This window comes from Tursiops truncatus, chromosome 18 (assembly GCF_011762595.2).
Source record: "Tursiops truncatus isolate mTurTru1 chromosome 18, mTurTru1.mat.Y, whole genome shotgun sequence".
NCBI lineage: Eukaryota > Metazoa > Chordata > Mammalia > Artiodactyla > Delphinidae > Tursiops > Tursiops truncatus.
The window spans coordinates 246221-271812 of NC_047051.1; the positions used below are offsets into that span (position 1 = coordinate 246221).

A 25592-nucleotide genomic window follows, 5' to 3' on the forward strand; every position below is an offset into this window, starting at 1 on the left:
CAGGGTCGATAGGCCCTGGGGCCTGAGAGAGGTGAGTCTGTGTCTCTCTCAGGTGAGGACTACTCCAGGTGCCCGCATCACACACACCCGGAGGCCCTCTCCTCGCGGGACTCTGGGGCAAGGTGTCTGGCAACGGCGAAGCAGTACCTCTGGAGTTAGGGTGGGTGTGGGGCAGGGGCAAAGGTCACACCCAGGACACCTGACGGCATCAGAGGCTGCCACAGGGGCCACAGCAGCAGTGGCTGAGACAGACACCTGGTGGAAGCCGGGATCTCTGCGGGACCATCCCGGGCAGGACAGTGTTCTCTGCCGTGCAGTTGGTAGGAACTGAGACCTTTTCCAAACTTGACACCAACAAGATTAACAGCGGTCTTCTCCGAGGGGGCTGCTTCCACTCATTATGTATTTCCTTGCTTGCCTTCTTGCTTATTTGGCTGCGCTGGGCCTTCGTTTCCGCACGCGGGGCCTTCGTTGCCGCACGCGGGGCCTTCGTTGCCGCACGCGGGGTCTTCATTGCCGCACGCGGGGGCTTCGTTTCCGCACGCGGGGTCTTCGTTGCCGCACGCGGGGTCTTCGTTGCCGCGAGCGAGATCTTCATCGCAGCATGCGGGATCTTTTACGTTGCGCCGTGCATGTGGGATCTAGTTCCCTGACCAGCGATGGAACCCGGCCCGCCTGCACTGGGAGCGCGGAGTCTTAACCACTGGACCACCGGGGAAGTCCCCAACCTACTCGTTTTTAAACCTGCGCCATCTCCTCTCCCCACCCCCCTCTCTCCTGGCCCCCTAACCAAGTCAGTGTGAACCGGGTTTGCTCTGGAAGCTCGAGCCCAGGGGCCTCTCTCTAGGTGTCCTCTACTCCACGTGTCCAAAAACATAGAGCAGGGGCAGCCACTCTGTGCCTGCAAGACCCGTTCTCCCGGATTCCCAGCAAAGCGGGAATACATTTCATACCAAGTTTGTATCTCCCTACACAGACCTCCCCAGGAGTACACTGCTGCTTGAGTTGCGACGCTGGAGAACCTGTGATGTGTATCTGTAACCAGATGTCGCCGGAGTCTTCCCGTCCCTTAGGACTCAGTGACTCACTGCTGTTGCCCTGCTGCACGGGGGCGGGGGGCAGTGGGGGGTTGGGGGTGGGATTTGAGTTCAAACCCTGCCCTTTCGGGAAGAAGGGAAGGGGGGTGATTCGGACTGTGGGGCAGCTCTTGCGGAGGAGGGGAGGCTCCATCCCCACGGGGCGCCTCGTCCGGAGCCCTCGGGCCTCACAGCGCCTCCATCCCCGTCTGGACCCTGCAGAGGAACGGAGCTGCCCCTCGCAGGGTCTCCAGGTTATCCCCCGGTTCGCTCTGACCCCATCACCGTCCCCTGAAGCCGATTCTCCGATCACCCGGGGCTTCTTACTGCCGGGACACAGGGAGCTGCAATCCCCACCGACGAGCAATTAGGTCTCGAAGAGAAGGGTGGGCGGGGGCTCTCCTCTGGGCGGGGCGCACTGCAGGTCGGGGCGCGGGACCGCACTGCCCACCCAGCCCAAGCGCGCCGGGCGCGCAGCCCGCTGGAGGGGCGGGGAGGGGCGGGCCGCACATTTAAGGCCGCACCGCCGCCCGAGCCGGACAGGCAGGCGCTCGGCTGCCGCAAGAGCAAGGAGCGCGCCACCGGCCTCGGCCCCCGCCCGCCCCCCGGGGCCCCCGCCCGCGCCATGAGGCCGGTGCGTGCAGCCGGGGCGCGAACGCGCGGGGCGGCAGGAGAGGGCGGGCGGGCTCCGCGCGTCTCCCTCCGCCGCGCGGAGACCGCGGAGACCCAGGGCTGCCGGCGTGAAGACGCGAAGCCAGACGCGGGGCAGGGGCCGCGGGGGTCCTGATTCGCAGGCGGCGCGGGGCTGGGGACTCCACCGGTGCGCCGTGGTCCTGAAGCCGCCCCGGCCTCTGAGGCCCAGGAGCTCAGTGGGCGCCCCCGCCGAGGAACGGCGCGCTGGCGTGTGCCTTGGGGACCAGGCACGAGGGAGAGCCTGCCCTCCTGGGGGATCTTGTCTCGAGCCGGGGAAATAACTTGCCCAGCCCTGCGCGCGCCCAGCCAGCCCTCCACCCCGGAGCAGAGGAGGAGAGGGCGCGGGGGACGCTGTTCGCCGGGCGGGGAGGGAGCAGATCCCGGGAGGAGGGGCCGGAGGGAGGGAGGCGCGTCTTCCCTGCAGGTCCCGTCGGGGAGGCCTCAGCTCCGCTTCGGAAAACCCACCTCGGGCCAGCACCGCACCTCTGCTTCTCTTTCAGAAAACAGAAATTTACTCTGTGGAGCTCAGCGGAACCGGAGACATTGAGAAAACGGACAAGGGGCATGACAAGAAGTACGGGGGCCTGAAAAAGAACTGCTTAGAACGCAAAACGCATCAGCCGAAAGAGGAGCTTAAGAAAGAACTCGATCTGGTCAGTTGAGCCAACCGGGTGCCCCTGAGCACTGCCCTCCCCGCTGAGAGCTCGCCCCTATAACCCACCTCCCACAGACGAAAATTCAGTCTCAAGAATTCGAAAAGCCCTGAGACTTGTTTCCTTGTTTTTAAAAAAAGAAAATGGTGGGATAATATCTGCCCAGGGGTCAGGCCTCTGAAAGCTCCCTGCATTCAGGCTGTAGGCGCACCCAGGTGAGACTCACTCAGAGGGAGTCTCTGACTCCGGTCCCCACAGGCATGGGCGGCCCAGACCGCTCTCCTTCCTGGTGGCTTCGCCGAGATGATACAAGCAGCCAGCTGCCACATTTTAGCTGATAAGATTGAACTATTTGAGGCAGAACCACCCCGGAGGAAAACCAAAAGCACTACACTTGCTAGGTTTCTGGGTATATTTGCCCCACGAGAAAGAATTTCAGCTGTAAGAGAGTTGGGCTTGGCTTCAGACAACCTTAGGCTCAGCTGAGGTCCAGTTCTCCGTGGCTGATCTGTGACTGGGAGCAAACTACTTAGCTTTGCTGAAGCTCCGTTTTCTTTAGGTAAAATGGGAAATAAACAATTTTTGTGGGTCTGTCAGGAGAAAAGTGAGATAAGAATGAGAGTGTTCTTAATGGAAGTGTTTTGTGGACGTGCAACCCTGTTTCTGGTAAAGCTGGCTGCCCTGGAAAAGAGCTGCCCTGGGACTGAAATGTGACACTGCATCTCAGGAATGCCAAAGGGGAAACTTCTACGTGAGTTTGAGATTATGCTAGATTGTCCCTGCACTTCACTGCAGACCTTAAAGCTGTGATTCTTTGAGCAGCTGGTAGTAGTGTGTGCTCATGTGTGCTACAGGGCCAATTGTTAAACACTCAGGAATTTGGCAAGCTGACTGGTACTGGATTAGTAGCGTGAAGTGTGACTGGGGTGAGAAATCAGTAAATGCTACAAATCGGAGCTCTTTATTTATTTTTCCTGGAGAGCGCATTAAACAGCACACACCCCTAGGCACTTGTCCATGTGTCTTCTGATGACACTTAAGACCACAGCCCTGGAACTGGACTGACCTGAACTGAAATCCCAGTTTGACTGAAATTCAGTTCCCTGTTGTGAAAAATTGGAATTAAAAATGGTACCTACCTCTTAGAGTTGTTAAGAGGGTTACAGAGAAAGCAGGAGAAAGACTGAGATAGTCATTCTTATTTCCTACGTATCTCTAGCAGTTAGGGGCGAAGACATAACTAGTCTTACTTGAAATTGCTAATTATAACATGAATATATGTCCATTGTATCATACGCCTGTAAATTACAATGAGAGCCTCCCTTGAGATTGTAGCATTTTGTGAAGATGTATAATACAGAAAACTAATTTCCATAGTATTGGCCAAAGTGTTCCCTTGCTTCCTTGCTGACATACATCTTTCTTTCCCTCCTTTTTCACAACCTTCTCACAAGAATCCTATAATTTGTGACTGCGTACTTGGAGGCCCTTGCAACCCGACCCCTCCAGCAAGTTAGAACCTTGATGAGAACTAGAGCATCCCTGGCTTCTGAAGACGCAGGCAGACAGTGACTCAAGCCTGAGCCACCTGGTGCTGCCCTGTGCTGTTCCAGCAGAGCTCACTCCCGCACCCTGCCCTGCTCTCATCCCCAGAGCCGGGCTAGCAGGAGACGACAGTGCAGTACAGCCCCTCAAAGTCTGAGGTGCATCCATGAAACCGATGGCTCTAATCATCCTTTAACTTTTCTCTGCCCAGGACTTGGTGTACTGTGCACAGAACTGTGTCTTAATCCTTTGACTCCCCAGCAATGCCACATTCAGTTGATATTGGTACAATGAACAAATGAGCAAGGCAGATCAAGCCTCTCTTTTGGGCTTCCCTGGTGGTGCAGTGGTTGAGAGTCCGCCTGCCGATGCAGGGGACACGGGTTCACGCCCCAGTCTGGGCCGCGGAGCGGCTAGGCCCGTGGGCCATGGCTGCTGAGCCTGCGCGTCTGGAGCCTGTGCTCCGCAATGGGAGAGGCCACAACAGTGAGAGGCCCGCGTACCGCAAAAAAAAAAAAAACCTCTTTTGTAACATGAAACTTTTTTGCATATACTTGAGAAAAGTGATGGTTCTGGTACCAGTCACAGTATAAATTTTTGTTTCAGACAATCAGAGTTCTAGAATCCTGAATGCTGGGCTTTCTAGGTGGGGTGAGGAAGACTTCGCCCTGGGTTTCCTGCCACAGAAAGGGCTTCTAGTCCTTTAGCCCAGAGATTCTCAGAGGGAGAGGAGAGGGGGGCTTTGCTCCCCAGGGAAGATTCAGCAATGTCTGGACATTTATGGTTTTCACTTCTTAAGGGGGGGCGCTGGTGGCTAGAGGCCTCCACAGCAGAGTTATTGGCCCCAAATGTCAGTAACGCCAAGGTTGAGAGACTCTGCTTTAGCCTAATGATTCTGTGGCAAAATGAGCAAGTGTGGTTGCTCATTTTGGCAGGTGTTTAATCTGGGGGCTTCTTCTCTGACAGTGAACTGAGTCTCAAGTACTGGAATAAGGAAAGGCATGCTTCTCTGCGCCAGACCGCCTGCCCGGTGAGGGCTGCAGGGGTAACAGTCAGGACACGAAATGGTTTGGCACTACTCACAGCCCTCCACGGATCCCACAGTTCAGGTCTGAGTTAAGTGTCCAGATCACTGGTGCCTGGACAGCAGGTGTGCTAGGATTTGCATGTGCTGGAGACCAGACTGAGGTGAAACGCATTGCTTTGCTCAGAAAAACTAAGGACAGCTGCTTTGTGGTAAATGGCAAGTTAAGTCTGAACTGTTCAGGGGTGGCCAGAAAATCCCCTGGCCAGTGACCTGTCCTGCAGCGAGGTTCTCTTCTCTCGCTGCAGTAGCCCCTGGGACAAAGGTTCCTTCTTTTCATCCCACACTCCCTGACCCCTCTGCCTTCCTCAGCGCTACTCCCAGCTTTCGTGCACTTGTCAAGGCTTAGGGTTTGAGTCTTGGAATTATCTAATTCACTCTGTTTTTCTTTTCATGGCCTTCAGGATGATCACAAACTCAGCACTGAGGAATTGGAAACAAAATACGGTACAAACATCATTACGGTAAGTCGTCAGAGAACCAGTGATGGGGGGAGAATCCCAGGACTGTGCTCAGGGTTTGTGGAAAAGAATGAGTGACCTAAAGCTGCGACTCTGAGAATGCCAGCCACCCACATGCCCACCATGCGAGACAGGGCTGGTTCCCCTCGGGAGCTGGCCCGTCTGAACCACAGCCCTGGCCAAGCCCTCTGTTGAGCTGTGTGCTTGGTCACAAGCAGTTCTTTGACTGTGACCGCAGCGAAGCTGTGGCGACCCCAGGAAGGTTCGGATGCTTCCTCGTTGTCATGATCAGGGGTTGCTTTTAAACCCTGTGCCCAGGACGTATTAGGGTCTTATCAAGGCCTCCTCCGGAAAGGGACAAGGCTGCAGGGCACACCATGTGCCTCATAAAATCTCCCACCACAGAAGTAGGGCTTCCTTCTGTGAATTCAAATCTCAAATCTCAAAAGTTTTGGTGTCTTAACGTCAGGAGATCTGGGTGCACCTGTTCAAGTCAACAAGAATACCTGCAGTGTGAGGAGCAGGCGATGCCTGGGTTTCAGGAGTTCGCAGTGGGCGGGGGAGGCAGACGTGTAGGAAAGCGCTCAGCAGCCACGCTGCTCCCCGAGACGGCATGTGAGAGGCCGAAGGGCATGCTGAGGGAATGGCGGAGTCTGACAGGCGAGGCTCCCTGGGTGGTGCAGTGATTGAGTTGGGACGTAGTAACTGCTACCCACCCTCTGCAGAAACGTGACATCCAACCCAACGGGGGAGAAACGTCTGATTTCTGTTTCTTTTGGCTCTGCTTTCTCAGGGTCTCTCCAGCACCCGGGCTGCTGAGCTCCTGGCTCGGGATGGGCCCAACACCCTCACCCCCCCCAAGGAAACCCCGAAGATTATCAAGTTCCTCAGGCAGATGGTGGGGGGGTTCTCCATCCTCCTGTGGATAGGAGCCATCCTGTGCTGGATCGCATATGGGATTCAGTACTCCAACGATAAGTCCTCCTCCCTGGACAGCGTGAGGCCCTGGGGCTCCTCCTGGGTTTGGTGGTAACGGGGCGGGGGGCGGTGAGGAGTCAGCACCGTAACGCAAGGGCAGAGCACTGGGCTGGGGTCAGGGGTCCACCACTGATCAGTCACCACGTGAGTTTGAGAAAATCAGTCATTTTCCAAAGTGTAAAACAGAAATTACATCTGACATTCTGGTGTCTCAGAGGCAGTATGAGCATGAATTTTTAAGCGAGAGAGAGAAACACAAAAGTTCCTTCCTACGTGGAGAAAAAGGATCCCTGTCCACGTGAAGTGCTTTTGGGCTTTCTCTCCTCAAAGCTCTTCTCTCCCTTTGCTGTGGAGAGCTTCTGTGCCTGCTGATAACGGAGGACTGAAACACAAAACTGTACTGGCCGACACGACGCTGAGAGAAGGAAGCCAGCTGAGAAAGGCCGCATACTGCACGATTCCATTGATGTGGAATGTTCAGAGCAGACCCGCCCTGGATTCAGAAAGCAGAGCCGTCGGGCTGCCAGGGCTGGGCTGGAGTGGGGAGTGATGGCCAGTGGGCTCAAGGGGACTTACTGGGATGACGGGTTGTGGTGACTGTTGCACACTGTGTACCTTATTAACGATCCCTTCGTTATATACTTCAAGTGTGTAAATTGTGTGCCTGCAGTTTACACCAGGACGCTACTGCCACGTCTCTCGCTGGCCATGGAGCACCCTGGCCCTAGGCTCCGGCTCATTCCTGATGCTTGTTTTTCTGATCGATGCCTGTCCCCCTCTCCCAGGTGTACCTGGGCTCCGTGCTTGCCCTGGTGGTTATTTTAACCGGGGCGTTTGCCTATTACCAGGAGGCGAAAAGCACCGACATCATGGCCAGCTTCCGCCAGATGATTCCACAGGTGGGTGAGGCACCCACTGTGGTGTCTGCGAGACTTGAGATGAGCGAGCATCAGGCTGGGGGAGTGGAAGAGCTTGGAGGCCTGGGCTCCCTCCCTGCTGCCTGCAAAGTGACCTAATCTCTGTGGAGCCCCTGTTTCCTCTCCGGGTTTTGAGATGATCAGCAAGATAAAATGGAGAAAAGCGCTTAGTCGAGAGCAAAGTGGGACAGGGGCATGAGGCGTTGCACAGCATCTCCTGTGGTTTCTCCTCAGCGCTGGTGAACTGTTTAGACAAAAGCAGTCCAGGGGGCTCCGAGCGGGAACCAAGGAGGCCGACCTGGGATTCTTTAAGTGTCACCCTCTTTGCTCCCATTTCCCAGCCTCCCCACATGTGCTCTCAGTATGGGAGGCGCCCCCATCCCTCCGCCCACAGGAACCCAGGAGGGGTCCTCTAGGGAGACCATGCACTGCTGTCAGCGTGGCAGGAAAACCGCACCCTCGCTGGTCTGCAGAGCTGCTGGACAGAGGGGACTCTGGGTGGGATCTTCTGTGCTAGGAAGTGGAGACCCTTCTCTCGCGCCATTAAAGTTTTCCCGACCTGAGCAAGATTGTTAAACCCTTTGGCTCAACCTTCAGGAGTCTTCCTGGACCTCCCAGCAGGATCATTCATCCTTAATGGTCTCCCTTCCCGCCAGGCTCAGGGCTGTCGCTTTGCTGTACCCTCCCATGGCAGAATTTTCTGGGTCAAAGAATATCTCCATGAGCTCCTTCTCAAGAAACAATAGTTCTTAGGGTCTTCAGGCCCCAAGTAAAAGTCTTTGTTTCATTTTCTGCTATTCTGACAGCTGTGGGTCCTAGTGCCTCCCTTCCTGAGGTCTGGAGAGGGTGCAGGACTGCCATCGTCATTCCAGGAGGGAATCTGAGGCCTGGGTCATGATTTTCTTTCGCAGCAAGCTCTTGTCGTTCGAGATTCAGAGAAGAAGACAGTTCCTGCAGACCAGCTGGTGGTGGGGGATATAGTGGAGATTAAAGGAGGAGACCAGATCCCCGCGGACATCAGGTTGCTGTCTGCTCAGGGGTGTAAGGTGAGCGTCACAGGCGCCCCAAGGATCGTGCTCATGACCAGCTGGCTTGCTGTGGTCTTTCCAGGTCTCGGCATAACTGGGGAAGGGACAAGGTGCCCGACCCTGAACTTGTTTCAAAACTTCTAGGTAGACAACTCGTCTCTCACTGGGGAGTCTGAGCCCCAGCCCCGCTCCTCTGAGTTTACCCATGACAACCCCCTGGAGACAAAGAATATCAGCTTCTTCTCCACAACCTGTCTGGAAGGTAAGTCCAGCTGCTTGCAGGACCGCATGTTCCGCTCATAGCGCTTCTCCGTCTTCAGGCTTTGTTTTCCTCTCTTTACCATCACTTGCTGCAAAGCTTCTCCAAGAGAAGACGTGGAATTGAAGAACCTAGAGAGCTGGTGTTTGGCCTTAGTAATGTCATGTGCTGACTGGCCACGTAAGCCACCAAAGAGAGGTCCGTGAGGCTGTGGTCCCTCCTAGCTGAGGACCCCCAGAATAAAATGTCTGCTCCACCTGCAGGCACAGCGACTGGCATGGTCATCAACACGGGTGACCGCACCGTCATTGGGCAGATCGCCTCGCTGGCTTCGGGAGTCCAGAACTCGAAGACGCCCATTGCCATCGAGATCGAGCACTTTGTCCACATTGTGGCAGGAGTGGCAGTCTCCATCGGCGTCCTTTTCTTCATCATCGCAGTGTCCATGAAGTATTATGTCCTGGACTCCATCATCTTCCTCATTGGCATCATTGTGGCCAACGTGCCTGAGGGTCTCCTGGCCACTGTCACTGTGAGTCTGCACTACTAGTGGTCGTACGCTGACCCTGCTAACATGCCATTCTGCTGTGCTGGGTGAGCGCCCACCACGGCTGAGTCTGCTCCGTCAGGGGCAACCGTGGTACATTCTGAACAGACTGTTTCTTAGAGGGACAAAAAGGATTGTGATTTGTTAATATTTGAATGCAATGTCCTTGAAAACTTATATTTTCATTTTCAGGAGATCTGTCTGCAAATCCCTTAAGATCTAGATAAGACAGCCTTGAACCACCATTTATGGATTTTCTAGAAGCCGGATACCTCCCCCCACATTTCCACTGTTCTCAAAAGGAAAACAAACCAACAAACTCCTTTGGCAGTTTCTACAGCTGAGGGACTTGAGCACACTTTTTACCTCGCTTCTCTTCCCTCTCAGACTCCCAAGGACACACACAAATGCTTCTGTGTGTTCCTGCAGAGCAGTTCAGCCCCTTCCTGTGCTTACGTCCAGGTTCAGCTTTGGTTCTCCCTGCTTAGCTCACCCTTGAACAAGGCCCTTCTCTGCGGTGCGGACCCCCCCCCACAGGCAGGGAAGAGGACCTCGTATCTTCAGTCCTGTGTGAAGGTGGCCTGGCGCCATCCTGAGCAAAGACAGAAGTTTTTGATTCCAGGTCTCCTCTGACTCCAGCAGAGAGTAATTTGACAGAATTGGAGGCAAACAGAACCCTTTGAGATCTGCAGGGTTCAGAGAGAGCGAAGAATGTTTAAATATGGAGCTCTTAAAGTGAAACAAATGCTTCTTGATTCCCCAAAGCAGCAAGGCAGCCCTTTGGGACAAGCCCTTTGGCAAGCAGCGGTGGAAGTCCGTCTTACGCGTTCTTGCTTGTGAATGACAGCCAAGGCCCCCTTTGTAATTACACATGACTTGCCTGGCTCTGCGACCTGTGGGCGCCTTAGGATCATTTTCCTGAAGGGGCAAAGGGACAGCAGAGTGTTCCACGTTCAGTAGAAGGAAGGGCTGTGGCACGTCCACGCATAGGACTTTACGGGCTTTCTCGGTCCTGGGGCCGATGCGGCTTTACTGCATCTACAACCATACCTGACACCAGTCCAGCTCTACCCGTTTCTGCATTATTGAACCCGAGTTCAAAAGGGTGGTTTTTCTCCAAGCTTCTCCCTCTCTCCTCCGTCTAGGTGGCTCTGTCACTGACAGCAAAACGCATGGCCAAGAAGAACTGCCTGGTGAAGGGCCTGGAGGCAGTGGAGACCCTTGGTTCCACCTCCATCATCTGCTCAGACAAGACGGGGACCCTAACCCAGAACAGGATGACCGTGGCCCATCTGTGGTTCGACAACCAGGTCTTCGTGGCGGACACTAGCGAAGACCATTCGAGTGAGTCTTCGGGCGCGTCCAGCCTGGCCCTGCACTGCGGACTCAGCCCTTGGGGTGAATAGTGCTGTTCGTGGGTGCGAGCCCAGCACCCTTGGCATCCCCTGTTCTTCTTTCCAGATCAAGTCTTTGATCAAAGCTCTGCAACCTGGGCCTCCCTGTCAAAGATCATAACGCTGTGTAACCGCGCTGAGTTCAGACCAGGACAGGAGAGCGTCCCCATCATGAAGGTGAAGGCCCTGCACACGGTCTCAGTTACAGGCAGAGCCACGTCACTTCCTTGTTCTGATTTGGTGCTTGACTTAATCTCTGCAGCTGAGTAGGTTTATGCTGTAAGAGCAAGTCTAATCACAAGACCTGTAGAAAACTTTTTTCGCTGTAACTAGCTTCGAGAAATCTAAAAGTTCTCAGAATATTCACTTGGGCCTTTTGAAAATTCTGTCTCTTTCCAGAAAATGAATGTGCCTTTAAGTTACTTTCCTAACTTCTTTATCAGCTAAGAAGATATAATCAAAGGTTACTTATTGCATAAATGCCATTCACTGATGTTTAACATGTAATCGGCTGGAAATAGAGGGAGGGGTCTTAGAGCGTATTCCTCTGGGCTGCCTGGAGCTCTTGTATAATTGCAATATATGAAACTTCTCTCTCTCCTCCCCTCCTTTCCTCCCTCTCCCTCTCAGGAGTCACTGAGTCTGTGTCCTGGCTTTCCTGTTTGCCATCTGTTTCCTTCATTGACTCTTACTTATATTTTTTGTTTGCTTTTCTTTATCAGCCAGCTCATTAATTCTCCTTTTGGCCAATCACTTCTCTGTATCTTTCAAGTCCTTATCTCCAGTTCTAATTTCTCACCCAAATTCCATGCATCTCCAGCTCACTGTGTGTGTTTCCACTTGGAGGTTTTGCAGGCTAGACACTCAACATACTATACTTGTCACCTTCCACCTGTACCCACACTTGCTCCGAGTTAATATCTTATCCCAAATTTTCTATTTTTCTATGCTGCAACCATTTTACTTGTCATCCTTTTGGAAGTCATCTTTAACTTACTCCTTCCCAAATATCTAGTGAGTCAACAAGGCCTATTACTCTTGTTTCAGAACATCCAACTTTACATTTCTGTTATCACTAATACCTTGCATCGGAACAATTGTACCAACCTCTTAACTGGCCTCCATGATTCTGGTTTATCCCTCCCCTGTCTTTCTTGCATGCCACTAATTTACTTCATTAGTTAGATGGACTACTTCATCTGACTTTGCTCAAGAACTTTCCATGCTTCTCTATTTTCTGCTTCTCGAGTGTAGGCCTCAGTGCTTGCCTTTCGGGGTTCTTTACATCTGCCACATTCTCCGTGTCCACCTGTGCTTCAGCACTCACGATAGAGTTTCCCCACCACGTGCCTTCCTTCACGGCTTTCTGGTTTCTAGAAGGCTTTCTTCTGCTCCTCTCTCTGTAGGTAACCCACCTGTCTTTCTTTCTCTTTTTTTTTTTTTTTTTTTTTTTTTTTTTTTTGCGGCTTGCAGGATCTTAGTTCCCTGACCAGGGATTGAACCCGGGCCCTGGCAGTGAAAGCGCGGAGTCCTAACCACTGGACCGCCAGGGAGCTCTCCCCACCTGTCTTTCAAGATCTAGTTCATAACTGCTTTTTTCATGAAAACTTCCTGCTCTCAGAGCTCTCACTTTTCTGAACTCCCCTAATGCCAGCAGGTGGCGCCCTGCAGTTAACAGTCCTAAGTCAGTCACCAATTGTGCGGTAATTGTTTTCTCTCTCCAGGAGATGGTAAGCTTAGGTTACGTGTTGGTTCGTCGCAATTGATCAGAGAAGAACCAGATTATGTGCTGCAACTATTTATCTCTTGATTCGCAGAAAGCTGTGGTTGGAGATGCCTCAGAAACTGCTCTTTTGAAATTCTCAGAGGTCATTTTGGGTAACGTGATGGAAATTAGAAAAAGAAACCGCAAAGTAGCTGAAATACCTTTTAACTCAACCAACAAATTTCAGGTGAGTTTTTCGTCACAACTGAATCTTTATCATCACTAGAACAGCATTTCCACCTGTGTAAGTATCCTTTGGTTAATATGTATTGTGAATGATACTTGACTTCAAAAATAGTCCTCAGAGATGCAGGGCCTGGACGTCTGGTAAACCCGTAAGAGGTTTCCCTGAAGTAAGTATAGAAAAAGAACGGTGAAGGTCCTGCCGTTCCCACGCGTGATCTATCTGCGTGACGTACACACTCACACGCACACAGACGCAACAGCACCCGCACTGGGTAACTTTGGCCAAGGAGGGGCAGCGGCCACATCCCAAAGGACGAGAGAAGGGTGGGGCATGGGGAGAAGCAGCGCTGCCCCTCGTCTGCATCAGGCACTTTACGTGCTTTGTCTCATTTAATCCTCATTATAAGCCTGTGACGTAGGACCAAGTAACCCCAACTGAAGGGTGAGGAAACAGGCCTTAGAAAGCGCTGAGGTGACAGAGTCACGCAAGCATCTAAGTGGCACAAGCACTTTTCACACGTCTGACTCCTGAGTCTATGCTTTTTCTGCCACAGCACAGAGTCTGGGCAGTTCAGTTCAGGCCATGTTGGTAAGCCTTGCCCTTTGTGAAGACCAGTGAGCGCCAGCCACACTGCTCTCCCGTTCTGCCCCCCAGGCAGTACGTAGGGATCTCCTCTCCCCCGTGGCTCAGGAAGAGAATGGTGATCCTTGCCTAGTTGTCACCCCTCATGCCAGGGGTGCCCAGCAGTCATGTTAGGACAAAGGACAGTTTCTAGCCCAAGGTGCTGGCACAGGTGGGATTCCCTGTAGACTCCAAAGCTGAGAGTGGGGCATCGTGACTTGGTCTTTGCATAACAGTAAATTATGTAAATAGGATAACCATGTTTGTGTACAAGTTTCTGGTGATAACCCACACATTTTCTTTTGTTTTTTTAAATTAATTTATTTATTTTTGGCTGCGTTGGGTCTTCGTTGCTGTGCACAGGCTTTCTCCAGTTGCGGCGAGAGGGGGCTACTCTTCATTGTGGTGCGTGGGCTTCTCATTGCAGTGGCTTCTCTTGTTGTGGAGCTCAGGCTCTAGGCACGCAGGCTTCAGTAGTTGTGGCTCACGGGCTCTGGAGCGCAGGCTCAGTAGTTGTGGTGCACGGGCTTAGTTGCTCTGCAGCGTGTGAGGTCTTCCCCGACCAGGGCTTGAACCCGTGTCCCCTGCATTGGCAGGTGGACTGTTAACCACTGCACCACCGGGAAGTCCCACCCACCCACACATTTTCTTTGGAAGGAATTTAGGACTGGAAAATAACTGTGGCGCAAACATCTTTGTGGATGATTGAACAGTAAAAAATCATGGTTAGCAAAACAGACAACTAACAATGTATGATGTAAAATGTAGAGGAAATCAGATTTCTGTTCAAAAATGTAGTGAAAATAGAATGAGTAGCAATTCTAAAATAATGATTGTAACAATAGTTATCATGTGCTAATTTCCACACTTCTCACAACAATTCTGTTAGACAGTAGAGAAGGAGGAAACAGGACATAGCCAGCCAGGGACAGAGCCAGGACTCAGGCAGACCCAGGGGACCATGCTCTTAGGACTAGGCAGGATGGCCTTCCAACCATGAACGAGACTCAGAGTCCCCCCGGGGCTCTGTCTCCTCCAGGGAAGGCTTCCTCGTCGTGTGAGATGTGAGGAAAAGCGGGTTCTGTGAGGCCTCGTGTACGGAATGTTGAGGGTTGGTCTAGAAAGGAGAGGGTCCTTCAGCAGAGGCCAAAGAGCCTCTGGGATGCTGTTAGTGCCATTTTATATCCGCACACGAGCAACACTCAGCACTAAGCAAGGTGGTTGGGTGTCACGACCTTGGAGGGTCTCTGGGGCCTCGTTCAACCCAAGGAAACAAAGTGGACAGTCTTAGAATAGCAGTTCCCCAAACTGAGACTGGTCCATTAAAATATTTTCCATAGTTTATGGCAAATTGAAAAATTAGGACAATATTTTATAAAATTTTATATAGAGATGAAAGAATTGAATTTAGAAGATTATCCTTTATGTCCTGCATGGTTAGGGCAGGGACTCTGGGGCCTGCTGGCCAGAATTCAGGTCCCACCTCAGCCCCCTGCTAGCGGTCACTGAACTCTCTGCACCTCAGATTCCTCCCTTGTAAAAGGCAGTGATAATGGTACCCATGGCCATAGTTTTGAGAATTAAATGAGTCCATTTAATTTCTGGGCACTCAGAACAGTATACACAATAAAAGTATTTATTATTTCTACTTTAAGTGTTAAAATGCCCTACCTTTCAGAAAATGATAGTGACAGTAGGTGGAGGTTTTTGGTTCGGTTAGTTGGTTTTTTTAATGTCGCTACTTGGCAATGTGAAAAAAGCTGCAACCTTGCGTTTGCCCTCCATGGTTTTTTTTTTTTTTTGTACTCATCTCTGATATCCAAAAGTCTATAAACTACTGGTTTAGAATCAACTGGTAGACCCAAAATGATAGAATTTTTCTTTGTAACTTACTCATTCTCTCCCAAACACTCCAGCTTCCTAAAATTCTTTCCAGGGCTTAGAAGGGTACCTGGTATAAAATAAGGTCTAGACTTAGCCACTTTATTATTGTCTATAAATTTTTCCACAGTTTTCCCGATTATCTTATTAGGGTACATCTAGAAGTAGAATTGTGAGGTCAAAGGGTAATGATGGTAAAGTTGTGATTCTTGTTACTTAGCTGTCCCCCCAGAGGCCTGAGCGTGGGAGGCTGTCCTCACAGCCCTCACGTCCTCTGTCACATCCAGGTAATGACGCTGCCCACGTGCCTGACTGAGTGCAGGACGTTTCGGGTCTGCAGGGAGGGCAGTCAAGGCAGGAGGTGAGACAAGGCAGCTCCCAGCCCTCTGACCCCACGGTCGCCCCAGGAGATCGTGTTCAAGGCAGCAGGTTTCACAGGACGACAGCGCATCGGGCCTCCCTAAAGCAGCCAGTTTCTGTTTGAGAGACAGGCTGAGTTTCCCCCTGCGAGACACCCTGATTCAAATTCAAGGTGTCCCCCTGGGCTGGGACAGAGTCTAGCTCTCTGCATATTGCTTGGGTAGAAAGGACAGAATGTGCCTGCAGAGGACACTCCTTCTTTATAAATCAAGGACCAGTAGCCAACAGAGAAAGGGGTGTTTTTAATCTTGTCGTGTTGCTCATTTAAAGATGTGTCCAGTTCAGGCCCTTAGTAGTAAAGACGGTGTCATTGCCCGATGCCACACTGAACATGCTCGACCCCTTTCCCCCGCAGCTCTCCATACACGAGACAGACGACCCCAGTGACAAGCGTTTCCTCATGGTGATGAAAGGGGCCCCCGAGCGGGTCCTGGAGAAGTGCAGCACCATCATGGTCAACGGCCAGGAGCAGCCTCTGGACAGGAGCACGGCCAAGGCCTTCCACACGGCGTACATGGAGCTGGGCGGCCTGGGGGAGCGCGTGCTGGGTGAGCAGAGCCCTGATCCCGCCCGTGAGGCCCGCGGCTCTCTGCCGGCCTCCGGCACACGAGGAGACAGGCCTGCGATGTAGCGGAGTAGCTCTGGCGTCCACTTGAGTCATAAAGGAGAAATGGTCAACGTACAAGAGACACTGTGTGATGGATAGTGTGCGGGGCGGTCCCTTCCAGATCAGGGAAATCTGGGAAGTTACCGTGGGACGGGTTGCATTTCATTCTGGACTTGGAGTGAGGGAACTTGAAGGGAGGTAGGGAGCGCACTCACGCAGAGGGAACCTCGTGGGCCAGAGCACAGCGGTGGGAACGGATGGAGTGGCACGCACGCGCCTTGTCGAGGCTGCAGGTGGACGAGGTACCACGGTCCTGGGACACAGGGCTAGGAGGGTCGTGTGGAGGTCGGCTTGCAGCGCCCTTCTTGGCGAGGACAGGAGCAGAGTAGGTCTCAGCAGGAGGTGCTGCCCTCACTCAGGCGAAAAGGGATTTGATCCCAGGCAACGGGAACGTGAAGGTCACATACAGAGACTGTGGAGGCACAATTGGTAAGACTTAGCAGCTAATTAGAGGGGAAAAGTAAGTTTAAAAAAATGTTGAGGGGCCTTCCTGGTGGCGCAGTGGTTGAGAGTCCGCCTGCCGATGCAGGGGACACGGGTTCGTGCCCCGGTCTGGGAAGATCCCACATGCCACGGAGCGGCTGGGCCCGTGAGCCATGGCCGCTGAGCCTGCGCGTCCGGAGCCTGTGCTCTGCAACGGGAGAGGCCACAGCAGTGAGAGGCCTGCGTACCGCAAAAAAAAAAAAAGAAAAAAAAAATGTTGAAGCTTCCCACTGAGCAGTTAGGGAAAACGTACTGCCAGTAACTGAGAGAAGGGGGCGTTAGAGGTGGAAGGAACCTTAGAAGCACAGCCACCGTGGCAGAAGCCTGTCAGTGGCAACGTAAGGGGTATCACAGGACATGTTCTGCTGGGAGAATCGGGGGCCGTCGAAACAGCAGCTCTGAACGACAGGGTGATGGATGGGTTCAAGGTAGCAGAAGTTCATACTGACGATAAGGCTCATTAAACATTGTGAAAGCTCTTGCCAGTAGAGATGGAATCTGTGGAATGTGTGTTTCTAAAGGACATTTGCGTCTGTAAAGCAAATAAAATACATAAGTGAGTTGATAATGCTTGAGGCGCGCCCCACAGCACCAAGTAGTCTTTCAAGGCAGGATTGCTGCCCGTCTGAGTTGCTCTAGGACCCTCACGTTTGACCTTTCCCTCACATGTGATTAAAGGCTGAACATCATGCCCTTCCCCTGACGCCCCAGTTCCTTCCCCGGTTTGCGCAGGAGCACATTTTGTTTTCTCTGCCGAAAAGGGCCTTCCCACCGCCTGTCCTCCCTTCTTTCCCCAGGAAACATCCGACTCCTTGCTCAAGAGTGAGCTCACATGACCTCCTCGGTGAAGTCTTTCCTGTTCTCAGGTGGCTGAGCGTAGCCCTGCTCTGTGGTACTCACCACGCTCCGGGCTCTTCATCTCTTTGTGTCTGTCCCCCACTAAACTTCAACCTCTTGGGAAGTAAAGGCTGTCCACTTCTGGGCTTTCTGTTTCCAGAACATAACAGAGAACCTAATGGGCACAGAGTAAACTATTTTGGGATGAAACATGTCTTTCCTAAAAACAACATGTGTTATGGAACTGAAGGAATTAAACAGTTCTGGTTAAACTCTAAAGGACTGAGAGTGTATGAAAATGTTCCTTCTTTCTTTCATTCTTTTTTCTTTGTTGTTGTTCCTTCTTTCTTGTGTCATTTCTTATCCTAGTTTCATTGACTCCCAAATTTATACCCATTTCAGGTTTCTGTCATCTCTACCTGCCAGCAGACGAGTTTCCAGCAACCTATTCATTTGATGTAGACACAATGAACTTTCCTACTTCCAACTTCTGTTTTGTGGGCCTCTTATCGATGATCGACCCGCCTCGGTCCACGGTCCCTGATGCGGTCACCAAGTGCCGGAGTGCAGGGATCAAGGTGGGACTTACACATTCCTGAATTAACAAGTCCTCCATTGATGTTGGATCCCTTTCTAGGAACATTTGTCATGGGAGAGTCAGTATTTAGGTCTCTTCAACTAAATGTCATAATTCCCCTTTTTTTAGTCTCCACTTTCACTGTACTAAGATTTCAGTAACTGTCCCATAAAAGCAAAGTGATTGTGTCTGTGTGGAATAAGCCACAAGAGTAACTGCAGCGAGCAGAAAGCTGTGTCCCTGTGCCATGAGGTGGTCCCATCTTGCCCTAGACTGTGATAGACAGTAATAGGTTTTATTACTTAATCTCGAGGTCCAGCTTCCATACTCCATTTCCCTCATGATATAAAAGCCAAAATATGAATTCCATTACCGTGTAAATTGCAAGGCTGTGGAGCATCACGAAGCTGCCCAAGGAGACATCCTGTCAGCCCTTTCACAGATAAAGTTATGTCCGAAGGAAAGGCTGGATGTCAGAGGAGGAAATGTAAGAAGCTTAGGAGCAAGGGTAGATCTCGTGGGATCAGTGTGCCCTTCAAAGACAGCTGCTTCTTTGACCTAAAGATCAAGGACGACTCATTAGGGCAAAGCATAGTCATCCCTAGCCGTGCTGTACGGGGCCATGGTGGAGCAGGCGATGCCGAGTTGTCCCTGCTCAGGTACCTGAGCCCCTCACCGTCTACATGCCCTTCTCATTGTTTGTGTTCTAGATCATCATGGTTACTGGCGATCATCCAATCACAGCCAAAGCTATTGCCAAGAGTGTAGGTATCATTTCCGCCAACAGTGAGACAGTGGAAGACATTGCAAAACGCCTCAACGTTGCTGTGGCACAGGTTAACAAGCGGTGAGCTCGGAACCCACCCAGCAGAACTCAGGTTCTTAGCCACGGGGCCCTGTTGCCTGTAAAGAGCCATGCTGTGGGTGCAAACCCCCTTCCTGCCAGACATCCTCTCAGGGTTATGCGAGGCTGCTTTACTCTATAATGTATGTATCCATTCCTTCCTCAAAATTGGATTGAGCACCGGACATGTGCCAGGCATGGTACTGGTGCCATGAGGGTTACCTGTATGCATGTCTTGTATGAAATTTCAACCCAATGAAGCAGATCTGAAAACTTAAGTGCCTAACTTAGCGTGAAGAAACTGAAGCAAAGACTTTACAGGAAATTACCAGCCATTGATGCAGTTGTGTAATCAAGAATATTGAGAACACTTTGCATTCCATGTGCCCTCCCAGTCTGCATCTTGCGTATTTATTCCATTGGCTTCATAATGTGTAGCTATGGAAACATACTTCTCTTTACTTTTTACTTGGTAGTAAATAGAATGGAAGCTTCGTAAGGAAAGACTGGTTTTCTTGTGTCTCCTAATTCTTTAAATCATGTTCATCCTTTAGTCCAGTCATCTGTCCATTTGTTCTGTATTCTTTCAACAAATAATTGTTGAGTGCCTAGTGTCTACCAGGCACTGTGCCAGACACTGGAGCTATAGCAGAAACAGACCAGACACTCTCCCCACATTTGGGGAGCTTTCCATTGAGCCAGAGGGGAAGAAAAATAAATTAATTGTGATGTGGTAAGTTCAGTGAAGGACACACAGGGACAAAGGAGCTGGCAGTGGGAGCCTGGACTGTTGATCATTTATATGAGTCAAGGGCTCCAAAGTCTTAGTTTGAAAATTAGTGTCATTGGCTTTATTATACTTTCATGCATGTGGGGAAAAAAGGGAAAAACCAAAGAACCTCTTCTAGTTTACCCAAGCATTTATGCCTTTTAGGAACACAGAGCTGTCAGGTAGTGAATTACTACCAGGGCAATGAATTACCAGTTAAGACAACCAAACAGTTGAACGGCCTCTGGGCACAGCAGCAGTATCTGAAGTCTAAGGGTCTTCCACCGCTCTTTTGTGTCAATAGCATTCATCTATGAAGGCAGGTTTGGAGCTTTTGTTTATCTGTTTTGATTTTTTAAATAGTAGGATTATACTTTTTCCTACAAGTTACCACACAGGAGAGAGGGGTGGATGCTTTGTGAACATTTTCAATTGTCCACTGTATCAACTCCAGCTTCATGATCACAGAATAACATTTTTTGCAGCTCTGGGGAGAAAGGAAACACCCTTTCTTTCTTAACTTACTTTTATTTATATATATTTTTGTTAATAAATTTTTTTATTTACTTTTTTATTTATTTATTTTTGGCTGCATTGGGTCTTCGTTACTGAGTGCGGGCTTTCTCTAGTTGTGGCGAGCAGGGGCTACTCTTTGTTGTGGTGCGTGGGCTTCTCATTGCGGTGGCTTCTCTTGTTGCAGAGCACGGGCTCTAGGGGTGCGGGCTTCAGTAGTTGTGGCGCGCAGGCTCAGTAGTTGTGGCGCACAGGCTTAGTTGCTCTGCGGCATGTGGGATCTTCCCGGACCAGGGCTCGAACCCGTGTCCCCTGCACTGGCAGGTGGATTCTTAACCACTGTGCCACCAGGGAAGCCCCATATATATACATTTTCTTACCAGAATATAGGAAGACCTGTAGTTTGAGTCAAGTGCTAGAATTCCAATATTTAGCACCGATAGGAAAGAACAGACCTAAAAAAAAAGCTCAGAACTTTTAGAATGAAAAAAGCATGCAGTGTTTTGTACTAAAGGATGTTTAAGCTGAGATTAGAAGGCTGGAGTGTTCACCAAGGGAAGGGAAGTCGACGTAGCAGGACGTGTGAGGCCTTTGCACGGAGAGTCCGGGGGCTCAGAACTGAGAAGCCTAGTGGGCTGCTGGCAAGAGTCAGAAGGGACGGATGGCATGGGCTGCACCCAGCCCTGCAGACCGAGTAGGGATTCCGGGGTCTGCTCAAAGCACAGCGGAAGCCTCGGGAGAGCGTTCACAGGGGACAGCACAGTCAGATCTGCACATAGTTTCTAGAACCTCGCTTTTATAGTCAGCAGTTGAAAGCTTTCCTCAAAGAAGACCTCAATAAACTTCTCTCCCTGCATGGCTCATGGCATAGCAGACACTAGAAATAGGAAATGACGGCAAAGAATTGTTACCCATGTGTTTAGGCATACGCTGGATTCTAGGACCCAAAACGTACAAACAGGCAGGTTTTTTTACCCTCCTTTTACTTGTTGAGTAAAGCATTGCCCCGGGAAGTACCACCTCTCACACATTCCTGGAAGGAAATGGCTAATTGGCTTTTTCCTACTGTTGAGTGACGCAAGGAAATGCCTTATTTGTCAGCCTTGGTTCACTGTCTTGAAATGAGACCAAAGTATCCCGAGTACTCACACACCCGGTTATCCCACCAGAGGACTAGGTGTCAGGACTGTGGGTTCCAGGTAAAATCAAAGAGGTTCAGCCCACCTCCCGCCCAGAACAGTGTTTCAGCCTTGAGCCTCAGCCAGTTCCTGCTGCCCTTCTAGGGACGCTAAGGCCGCTGTGGTGACCGGCATGGAGCTAAAGGACATGAGCCCGGCGCAGCTGGACGAGCTCTTGGCCAACCACTCGGAGATCGTCTTTGCCCGGACGTCCCCCCAGCAGAAGCTGATCATTGTGGAGGGCTGTCAGAGGCAGGTGGGTGGACGCAGCACTGGGGGAACCTTCCAGGTGTGTCACCATCCCACGGGGACATGCAGCGCTGAGCGCTGGGCCCCCATCCTCACCACCCCACATCTCCACCCGTCGGGGCTGACCCTCTGCTCACCTTGGGGCCTTGTGACAGGGAAGTTTGGCGCTATGGGGGATGTGAGTGGACGCAGAACAGAAAGCGCAAAGCCATAAGACAGCGTACCCACTGTCGCCTGCACACACACTGGGTTTTTTCCCTCCAGTTTCGTGGAGATATAATTGACGCACAGCACTGTATAAGTTTAAGGTGTGCGGCATAGCAATCTGACTTGCATATGTCATGAAATGATTATCACAGTAAGTTTAATGAACAGCTGTCTCATATAGATACAAAATTAAAGAAAAAGAAAAAAGAATTTTTTCCTGTGATGGGGACTCAGGATGAATTCTCAACAGCTTTCCTGTAATGTTGTGTGTTACATCCCCAGCACTCCTTGTAACTGGGAGTTGGTGCCTTTGACCCCCTTCCTCCAATTCCACCTCCCCTCACCCCCCACCTCTGGTAACCACAAATCTGATCTCTTTTTTTATGTGTTTGTTTGTTTGTTTGTTTTTACGTATAATTGAGCTACAACACTGTTAGTTTCTGGTGTGCAACATAATGATTTGATATTTCTTTACAATTCAAAATGATCACAACAATTAATTCAATTACCACCTGTCACCTTACAAAGATATTACATATTGACTGTGTCTCCCACGCTGTACATTTCACCCCTGCCACTCATTTATTTTGTAACTGAAAGTGTGTCTTCATCCCCCATGCTTGTTTCACTCAACACCCCCACCCTCCCCTCTGGCAACCACCTGTTCTCTGTATCTCTGACTGTTTCTGTTTTGTCATGTTTGTTCATTTGTTTTGTTTTGTAGATTCCACATATAAGTAAAATCATATGCTATCTGCCTTTCTCTGACTTATGTCATGTGGAGCATAACACCCTCTAGGTCCGTTCACATTGTTGCAACTGACAAGATTTCATTCCTTTTTCTTATGGCTGAGTAACAAATTTACACACCACATCCTCTTTATCCATTCACCTATTCATGGGCATTTGGGTTCCTTCCGTATCTTGACTATTGTAAATAATACTGCAATGATCACTGGGGTGCATGTATCTTATCTAATTGGTGCTTTTGTTTTCTTCAGAAAAATACCCAGAAGTGGAATTGCTGGATCCACTGGTAGTTCTATCTTTAAATTTCTGAGGAACCTCCATACTGGTTTCCATAGTGTCTGCACCAATTTACAGTCCCATCAACAGTGCACAAGTGTTCCCTTTCTTCCATATCCTTGCCAACACTTGCTATTGGTTGTATTTCTCTTTTTTGTCTTTATTAAATTTATTACAATATTGCTTCTGTTTTATGTTTTGATTTTTTGGCCACGAGACACTTGGGATCTTACTTCCCCAACCAGGGATTGAGCCCACACCCCATGCACTGGAAGGAGAAGTCTTAACCACTGGACCGCCAGGGAAGTCCCTGGTTGTCATTTTGATAATAGCCATTCTCACAGGTGTGAGATGGTACATCATCGTGGCTTTGATTTGCATTTTCCTTATGATTAGTGGTATGGAGCATCTTTTCATGTGCCTGTTGGCCACCTGTATATCTTCTTTGGAGAAATGTCTATTCAGGTCCAGTTTTTAATTGGATTGTTTATTTTTTTAATGTCAGGTTGTATGAGCTCTTTGTATAGTTTGGATATTAACCCCTTGTTGGATATATCATTTGCAAATATCTTCTCCCATTCAGTAGGTTGCCTTTTTGTTTTGCCGATAATTGCCTTTGCTGTGCAAAAGCTTTCTGGTTTGATATAGTCCCACTTGTTCACTTTTGCTCTTGTTTCCCCTGCCTGAGAAGAGAGATCCAAAAAAATATTGCTAAGACTGATGTCAAAGGTGTACTGCCTATGTATCCTTCTAGGAGTTTTACGGTTTCATATCTTATATTCACATTTAAGTCTTTAATCCATTTTGAGTCTATTTTTGTATATGGTGTGAGAAAGTGGTCCAGTTTCATTCTTCTGCATGTAGCTGTCCAGTTTTCCCAACATCATATAGTAAAGAGGCTGTCTTTCCTCCATTGTATATTCTTGCCTCATTTGTTGTAGATTAATTGCCCACATTATTGTGGGTTTGTTTCTGGGCTCTCTGTTCTGTTCCATTGATCCATGTGTCTGTTTTCTGTGCCAGTACCATACTGTTTTGATTACTGTAGCTTTGTGGTATAGTTGAAATCAGGAAGTGTGATACCTCCAGCTTCGGTGTTTTTTCTCAAGATTGTTTCGCCTATTTGGGGTCTTTTATGGTTTCATACAAATTTTATAATTACTTATTCTACTTCTGTGAAAAATGTCATTGATATTTTGACAGAGACGGCATTGAGTCTGTAGATTGCCTTCGGTAGTATGGTCATTTTAACAATATTATTCCAATCTAGGAACACAGTGTATCTTTTTATCTGTCTGTGTCGTCTTCAGTGTCTTATAGTTTTCCGAGTACAGGTCTTCTGCCTCCTCAGTTAAATTTATTCCTAGGTATTTTATTCTTTTTGATGCAATTGTGAGTGGGATTGTTTTCTTCATTTCTCCTGAGAGTGCGTTGTTAGCGTATAGAAATGCAACAGATTTCTATTTACTAATTTTGTATTTATTAGTTCTAACAGTTTTCTGGTGGAGTCTAGGATTTTCTTTGCTTAGTCTCAGGTCATCTGCAAACAGTGACAGTTTCACTTCTTCCTTTCCAGTTTGGATTCACATTGGTTTTAATTATTCACACACATCTTGTTTGGGGCTTGTTGCTCTTGCTTCTGGGATTTGCTGTCTTAATCTTTCCCCCCAAACCCAAAGCGGGCCTTCATTTTGCCTCTGGCTGACCTCGCGGCCTCAAGACAAAGGGAGTGGGTGGCCCCTGCCCAGGCTGCTCACTCACCTCCTCTTGGTGTCCCCACAGGGTGCTATCGTCGCTGTGACAGGGGACGGAGTTAACGACTCCCCGGCTCTAAAGAAGGCAGACATCGGGATCGCCATGGGGATAACGGGCTCTGATGCAGCCAGAAGTGCAGCCGACATGGTCTTGCTGGATGACAACTTCGCGTCCATCGTCACAGGGGTGGAGGAAGGTGAGTGGGGTCTCAAGGGGTCTTAGCGAGGGCTGGGGCCGCCTGCAAAATCAGAAGCGAGTCCTGTAAGGAGAAACGTAACGTCTTTGCCTAGGTCGCCTGATCTTTGACAACCTAAAGAAGACTATCGCGTACACCCTGACCAAGAACATCGCTGAGCTCTGCCCCTTTCTGATCTACATCATCGCTGGGCTTCCCCTGCCCATTGGCACCATTACTATCTTGTTCATCGACTTGGGCACGGACATAGTAAGTAGCCCTAAAGGGAACAGCGTCTGATAAGTTCCCAGGTGATGGAAACTTCAGAGTCATTACCTTCAAGAGCAAGAGATGCACTAAATCAATGCTTCTCAAACCTCGACGTGATGGGGCCTGAAGTTCTGCATTTCTGACAAGCTCTTAAGTGCTGCCGAGTTTGCTGGTCCACCAACCACACTTCAGAGCAAAGGACTAGAGAGATCTGTCATATGTTTGAAAATTAAAACCACTGCCCTCCATATAAGAACTTTTCAAGACATAAGTTCTTCACCATTCCGAAAAAGCATGCCATCAGTCAGTTTCAGCTCACATGCCTCCCTTTTCTTTTGAGAAGATGCAGCTGTCATCAAAGTAGTCCCTGTACTGCTGGGGGCCCAGTGGCTGAAGTGATAACCCACAGCCGCTCCTTGTTAAGTAAAAGGATCTGTGACCCCGAAGCCCCTCACCAAACACAGTAAGAAGTAGCCACGATTAACACTCTGTAAAGCTGCACGCTGACCTACAGTAACGTCACCTAAACCCTC

The 25592-nt window shown here is 50.1% G+C and overlaps 1 protein-coding gene across 1 annotated transcript in view; it reads left to right on the forward strand.

The window, feature by feature from the left end:
* The first annotated feature begins 604 nt into the window (after positions 1 to 604).
* ATP12A (ATPase H+/K+ transporting non-gastric alpha2 subunit) overlaps positions 605 to 25592 on the forward strand; it is a 28210-nt gene continuing 3222 nt past the window's right edge. Inside the window, exons 1-18 of the mRNA XM_073795475.1 lie at positions 605 to 634; positions 1417 to 1706; positions 2194 to 2422; positions 5456 to 5515; positions 6306 to 6509; positions 7276 to 7389; positions 8319 to 8453; positions 8580 to 8697; positions 8958 to 9226; positions 10387 to 10585; positions 10703 to 10812; positions 12453 to 12587; positions 15865 to 16057; positions 17899 to 18074; positions 18784 to 18920; positions 21483 to 21633; positions 24642 to 24810; positions 24905 to 25059. Of these exons, the coding sequence (XP_073651576.1) occupies positions 605 to 634; positions 1417 to 1706; positions 2194 to 2422; positions 5456 to 5515; positions 6306 to 6509; positions 7276 to 7389; positions 8319 to 8453; positions 8580 to 8697; positions 8958 to 9226; positions 10387 to 10585; positions 10703 to 10812; positions 12453 to 12587; positions 15865 to 16057; positions 17899 to 18074; positions 18784 to 18920; positions 21483 to 21633; positions 24642 to 24810; positions 24905 to 25059 (2874 nt within the window). The remainder of the gene's footprint in view (positions 635 to 1416; positions 1707 to 2193; positions 2423 to 5455; positions 5516 to 6305; positions 6510 to 7275; positions 7390 to 8318; positions 8454 to 8579; positions 8698 to 8957; positions 9227 to 10386; positions 10586 to 10702; positions 10813 to 12452; positions 12588 to 15864; positions 16058 to 17898; positions 18075 to 18783; positions 18921 to 21482; positions 21634 to 24641; positions 24811 to 24904; positions 25060 to 25592) is intronic.